The sequence below is a fragment of the Scleropages formosus genome, chromosome 4, assembly GCF_900964775.1.
Source record: "Scleropages formosus chromosome 4, fSclFor1.1, whole genome shotgun sequence".
NCBI lineage: Eukaryota > Metazoa > Chordata > Actinopteri > Osteoglossiformes > Osteoglossidae > Scleropages > Scleropages formosus.
The window spans coordinates 9,675,697-9,681,769 of record NC_041809.1 but is presented as its reverse complement, the minus strand read 5'-3'; the positions used below and the strand labels follow the sequence as shown (position 1 = coordinate 9,681,769).

The 6,073-nt window shown below is 41.5% G+C and overlaps 1 protein-coding gene across 1 annotated transcript; it reads right to left on the bottom strand.

Moving 5' to 3' along the window:
* Nucleotides 1-1,438: 1,438 nt before the first annotated feature.
* On the bottom strand, nt 1,439-5,728 carry pcbd1 (pterin-4 alpha-carbinolamine dehydratase/dimerization cofactor of hepatocyte nuclear factor 1 alpha). The gene is made up of 4 exons (XM_018749373.2): nt 5,479-5,728; nt 3,878-4,009; nt 3,379-3,459; nt 1,439-2,134 (listed from the first exon to the last, which is right to left on the bottom strand). Exons 1-4 carry the CDS (start codon nt 5,479-5,481, stop codon nt 2,042-2,044), a joined length of 309 nt encoding a protein of 102 aa, XP_018604889.2. The 5' UTR covers nt 5,482-5,728; the 3' UTR covers nt 1,439-2,041.
* Nucleotides 5,729-6,073: the final 345 nt, after the last annotated feature.

Sequence of the window (6,073 nt, the reverse complement as noted above, 5' to 3'; positions counted from 1 at the left end):
GCTGCACACAGTTCCACACATTGAAGGCCTATGGCTTGTCTTAAGTTTCCCTCAACAAGCTGTTCATTTTATTCATTACGGTTGAGGAGAGAGCAGGGTAGTTGCGGTTATAGGCTAGAGGGAGGGATGTAGTGGCAGGTGGCTAGTAATGGGAGGCAGCTGGTGGTACGGAGGCATGGCCTTGTTAATTAGGATAGTTTAAGTTTGTGGAGTGGTGCATTTGTAGCTTTTTGTGGGAGGAATAGTGGTAATACAGGATGGCTTGAGTTTGTGAAGGTAGTATGTTTGAAGATATTGATGGAGCTGTGGCTTAATTGGGGTAGTTGAGTTTGTGGTGTTGAGGGTAAAGGGCATTTAACATGGGTGGAAGGGGGTGGGTCTGGATGCCAGAGTGCACTGTTGAGCCTTCCTGAGGTGTCTTGGACCTAATTCAACAAAACACCAATGAAGGTAGGTGCCTACTTGACGACCTTGATGAAATACCCATATTGGCACCCTGGTTGAGGGAGGAAATTAAGCTTCTTGGTATCAAGTCATGGAGCTGTATGTTGGCAATGATGGATGTTTTAGTTTGTGGTTTCGTGGGAAGGTCGGTTGAAATGGGTCCTGTGTACAGCCGTTGTAATATGGCATGTAACATCTTGTCCTCTGTATCTTGAATGTGTGTATTTATCCTCCATTTCAACAGGTTAAATTTAGTTCACACTGGAATCTATTTTTCAGAGCAGCTCAGGCAAACCCTTCAAAACCAACACAATAGCAATACAGTAATAAGAATAAAGGGGAAAAGTACAATTCACTGAGGCTAAATTCCCCTTAAATAGCTTTAGGTAATTTATTTATAGAATAGGTCACCTACTTAGCAAAGGCAATAACAAAAAAGTAAAACCTGCAGGACTGCTCCAGGGACCAGTAACAAATACAAACCATAAAAGCAGCAAGGACAGTTGTTTGCATTTTTATTTATGAAAGCTTTATCCTTGAGACCTGAAGTGAGCCAAAGAAAAAAGCACTTTTGGTGCTGTGAAAAAAGTAGTTCCAGTTTTCTCAATGCAGCTTTATGGAATTAAATGTGATCCTCTTAGTCAGTTCTAGCAGTATATGAATGAAGACTAAAAGTGATAAATATGGTAATTTCTTTGGTGCAGAAGGTAAATGTTCAATGACATGTAGAAAAAAATGTCACCTTTAGCTGCAATGACTGCAACTGAATGCTTCCCTTAGCTGTTGACCTGGGTCTCCCATAGTTGTGGGGGAATATTGGCCCACTCCTCCATGCATAAATATTTTAGCTCAGCAACATCTGTGAGTTTCTGAGCATATACAGCTTATTCTTAGCCTTGCCGCAACTATTCCGTAACCAGTTCAGATTTTTCTAGCCATAGCTTTTTAACAACACTGAAGTTTTTTAAAAAAAAATAAAAAAATAAAGTTGAAGGAAAGGGATATGTGACAGCTTTATTGACAATAGAAGTACAAGGGTACATGGCAATGAAAGGCACTTTTTCTACTCTAAGGACTAACGTCTCTTTTTAACAGACAAAATGTATTGTAAATTATGTGAGAGGTACTGGAGCAACCGTTGTATCATTTCCCTAACCGATTAGCTCAACTTCCTGCATGAAAATCTTCTGCACACTAAAGATAGCACAGAATAACCAAGTCAACTGACATACAATACATGCTTGCTTCATGAGAAAAGTAATACTGTCATATCAGTTTGGTCACAGCCTTATTCAGTCTTGAGTTTAAAATGAATGAAATCTTAGATTCCTTTCACGTTTTTCCTCTTCCATGCAGCATGATTTTGTGCAGGATCCTGCTACTCTTTGGCATCGTTAGGCTGACAGAACTTTACATGTAATGTAAGTCATGGGGAAAACTGCTGGACAAAGACCACAAATTTCTTGCATTTGAACATTTCCTATTAGAGTGAAACGTGTCGATTTGACATTTTAAGCAGTCTTCTTGTTCCAGCCCCAGATGTAAATTCATGGACTGCTAAATGAAGGACAACTTGGGAATGGTCCCCAACTGCATCTCAGAAGACAGATGCTTGATCAATGAAGGTAGCCAAAGTGATGTCCCTCTGCGAAAGGCCCCCACATTCGTGTGTGCTCAGAGTGATCTGAACCTGAGACAAACAGCAACAGAGGGTTATAGAAAATGCAGTAACCTATGAGACCCCAGACAGTTTTCCAGGTACCCTCTGCCATTTTTCTTAACAAAACATTCAGAAATATGTTTCTTTTTTTATCCATCAGCTTATAGTGGTTTATGCATTAGTTTAGTGTTTTTACTACAGCATTCAGGACAAATATCTTGCTCAAGGGGACAGAAGCAGGGACCAGACCTCAAACCAATAACCTTCAGAATATAAGTTGATAGCTGTAACCACTATGCTACCTGCTGCCTTTTCCCCTCTTTGATAATTGCTGTAGACCCCTGGTTTAGTTTCAGTTGCCAAGATCTCACACATACTGTCTGAAACTGCTTGTCCCGAGCAGGGTCGCGCTGATCCGGAGCCTAACCCGGCAACACAGGGCACAAGGCTAGGGGGGGCTGGAGCTGGGGATACATGCGGGACGGGACAACAGTCTGTCGCAAGGCACCCCAAGCAGGACTCGAACCGCAGACCCACCAGAGAGTGGGATCTGGCCAAACCCACTGTGCCAACACATCACCTGGTTTCCCAGATCATCTCTCTTCAAATCTCTGCTTCCAATGTACTACACCTGTTTTGGTTCTGTTTCTATAGCTGCTGCTTCTAACTCACTATGGATGTTGATTTTTGACATTACCATTTTCATAACTATGGTGGACCGAGCTGTTGACTGAGCTCTTATTTGTCAATATACAAATGTTTGCACTTTGGCTGCAGTGAACTAATTTGACTGCTTTTCTATCAATTGACCCTTAATTCAATTTGAAAGATGAGGGCTTCTGATAATTATGTTGCTCTGTGTTGTACACAAGCTCTACTGAATAATCAAAACTAATTAATTTAGTGCAAATAGAAAAAGTTAGATGTCTTCAGGTGCTCGACTAACTTTTGTACCTAAAGATTCTTATTTCACATAAATGTTTGGGAAAAAATTTCAGCCTGATTAAGAACTAGTTCTTCATAGTTGATGCTTTTAATTCATAACCTAGCAGGGAGAAAAGCTACTCATTACATTTGCTCATTGTTTCAGCATGCATTCATTCTGCCTCTGTAGGCGATGTGCTAAGTTGCTGTTCTACCTGCATGCTGCAGACATGTAGGTCTCCAGGAGCTGGTCCTTGTGAATAAATTATGGTTGTTTTCTTCCTCATCTCCATGTACCCCCAGAAACAAGTGAGCATGTATGAGCACCACTCCCCAATTATCAGGCTTACCTTGTTGTACACATTAAACCACTCGGGGTGATGGTCCATTTTCTCAGCCTGCAGGGCTACCCTGGACATGAAGCCGAAAGCCTGGTGGATATGACAATTAAGGCTTTTGAAGCAGCCGTGATAAAGCAAATGCATAGAGTTTAGCGTTTTCTTTTTTCCATTACTGGGTTACAGCCGTTAAGTATACTTATTGCAGGGTACTATGGAAAAAATAGGTAATATTGTAGCTAAAGTTGTCCAAAATAATTTACTAGAATCAAAGTCATCATGCACACATTCTTCCACCAATGGACTTTTGCCCCAGGAGCTATTGTTCAAGTCCATGCCCAAGTTTCAATACCTACATATAGCACTTGTCCAAAAATGAAGACCAACAAAGGAGGTAGAATTGCACATTATGAACCTGTACTGGATAAGCAGTTGGTGAAGCTGGATGGATAGATACATAAAAGTTTACTGGCCTGTAACATCTAGGGATGCTATGATTTACTCTAAGTACCTGGTTGAAGTCCTTGAAGATGAACTCTTTGTAGATGGCATCTCGGCCCACGACCTCCACCCACTGGGCATTCCTCAGGAGCGGGAGGAGGTGCTCCCTCTCTTCTGCTGTCAGGCTCTGGATCTTACCAGCCTGTAAGGAAACCAATAACTACTTCAACACTCAACTGAACCAGGGTGTGCATATCAGTTCTATTGCAAGCGAAAATCTTCCATTTTTTTTTTTTAAGAAATATTTTAGAGTTCATACTGAGATGCCTACAACATTTCTTGTGATCGTTTTGTCTTTATTTACCTTTGTACAGGGAAATGCCTGATTATGGCCATTTTCAGCTTAATGGTGAGAGTAAAGGTATAGGAAGGGTTCTCATTTCCCAGGCAATGGCTTGCTTGTCTTCCTTGCGAAGTCTGACTGAAGTGTATAAATTCAAGCTTCTGAAAGGGGCAGTGTGTAAAACAAGAAGTTTTATTGGCTGCAGTCAACCAGTTCTGGAACTCATTACAGCTGGTGTGACATTCCTGATTTTACTGCCGCTCTAGTCTTCACAGGATATCTACATTCACAAAAAATATATAATACGGTCTGAAAAAGGCAAAATATTTGTGGAAAGTGCAAAAGCATATTGACGAAAGTTTTACAGTTCTGTACAGCTGCCTTGAATTTAAGCAATAAAATGTTTAAAACAGAAATAAGTACAGATGGGGGTGAAAAGGGTAAACAATGGTTTAATGTTCAAATGTAGTTTATAAAATATTTGCACATGCGAATACTTTAAATTCAAAAAACATAGTCAGGTAAAAAGACCCATCCCTTCACCTTTACCCCAATCCATGTGAAAAATGAGCTTTAAACATTGACTCAAAGCAAACACGTTTCACAATGAACCGTGCAGAGCGGATAGATATGACGTTAGGTACCATGGCAACTGAACCATCTCGCTGTTTGCTGTGATCGCACGCGAGCTTGGAAAATAATAGAAAGAGACAATGTCTGGATGCTGCAGAGAGAGAACAGCCTGCAGCATAAAAGCTACTTTTTTCCCTGAGCACAAACTCATAAAGCCAGATAAAAATGCTAAAAAATGCTTCTTATTCCATATTAAAATGCAATACTATGAAAATCTATGACTATTTATTTATTTCATTGCATGTTGACCGATTAATTGACATTATCGTCTGTGAAATACACTATTATTCCTTTCACAGAGTATGTCCAGAGTGGCCTGACAGTAACATTTTAACAACTTACATTTAATGCCTAATAACTGTAATAATAATAGCTGTAGCTCAACAGGTTGCCGAGCCATTCGCACGGCGCTTTTGTTACAACGGCAAATCCAGAACCTGATTGGTACTTGCTGCTTATTAGTCGACGAGAATATGAATCAGTAAACATGATGAAATTCTTGTCATTCTTTGCCATGGTCCACTAAGCACTGATTTCGCCCTAACCCAATAACCCATTGCAGGCACTGACTGCTCCGCAAGAGCAGATCTCTTGGAATTACTAAGTGGATAACAGGCATCTCTTTGCAGCAAGCCGTTTTTCACCCACAAGCATCTTTATCTGAATACGGGAGACGAAGGAAGTACTGCTCTTACCATGTTTTATGAGTGTGTTCTCAAAGGGAGCGTTCCCACCTCCGGTCCTTGTTCCGCCACACCGCGTTAAGCTCCTCGCCGAAACAGCTGCCTTTGATCACGAGGCCCACAATAGATGGCTGTGGGGAAGCCTGAGCGAAAATGAGCTCGGGGGAGGAATGCCGTGGAGGCGGTCTCGACAACAGGCTCTGGGTTACACAAGAGTCCCAGGGGCCATGCTTGATGTGGGCAACTGACAATGCCGCACATGTCTTGCGTCCTCGATTGCAGAGAAGGTCCGCCTGGACTTCATCGGTTAATCATTTTCCAAGGAAGTGTCCCAGCATGTCCCAGTCTCGCCCTCGTGCTCCAAGCTGGAACTCACTTTCAGAGCAAAGTGATTCACCAGACACTCTGTATGTGTCTTTATGTGAAATTGCTTTTCAAATATTAATTGGTTTTGTGTCACGTATTTCACACTGCATCATGTTGTGTTATGCTGTGATACACAAACAGTCAGCTGTCCGCTGAGATGAGTCTGTTAGGTTTGTCTGAAGGTCGGGAGTACATACTTGGTATGTACAGCAGGAAATTGCCTAGTTACTGAAACGAAAAG

Excerpts from the sequence above, each read along its gene's own strand:
- pcbd1 (XM_018749373.2), bottom strand. Across the intron at positions 3,460-3,877 it reads TCTTCAAGGACTTCAACCAG|GCTTTCGGCTTCATGTCCAG; the intron begins GTACTTAGAGTA and ends CATATCCACCAG. Across the intron at positions 2,135-3,378 it reads GGTTTAATGTGTACAACAAG|GTTCAGATCACTCTGAGCAC; the intron begins GTAAGCCTGATA and ends TGTTTGTCTCAG.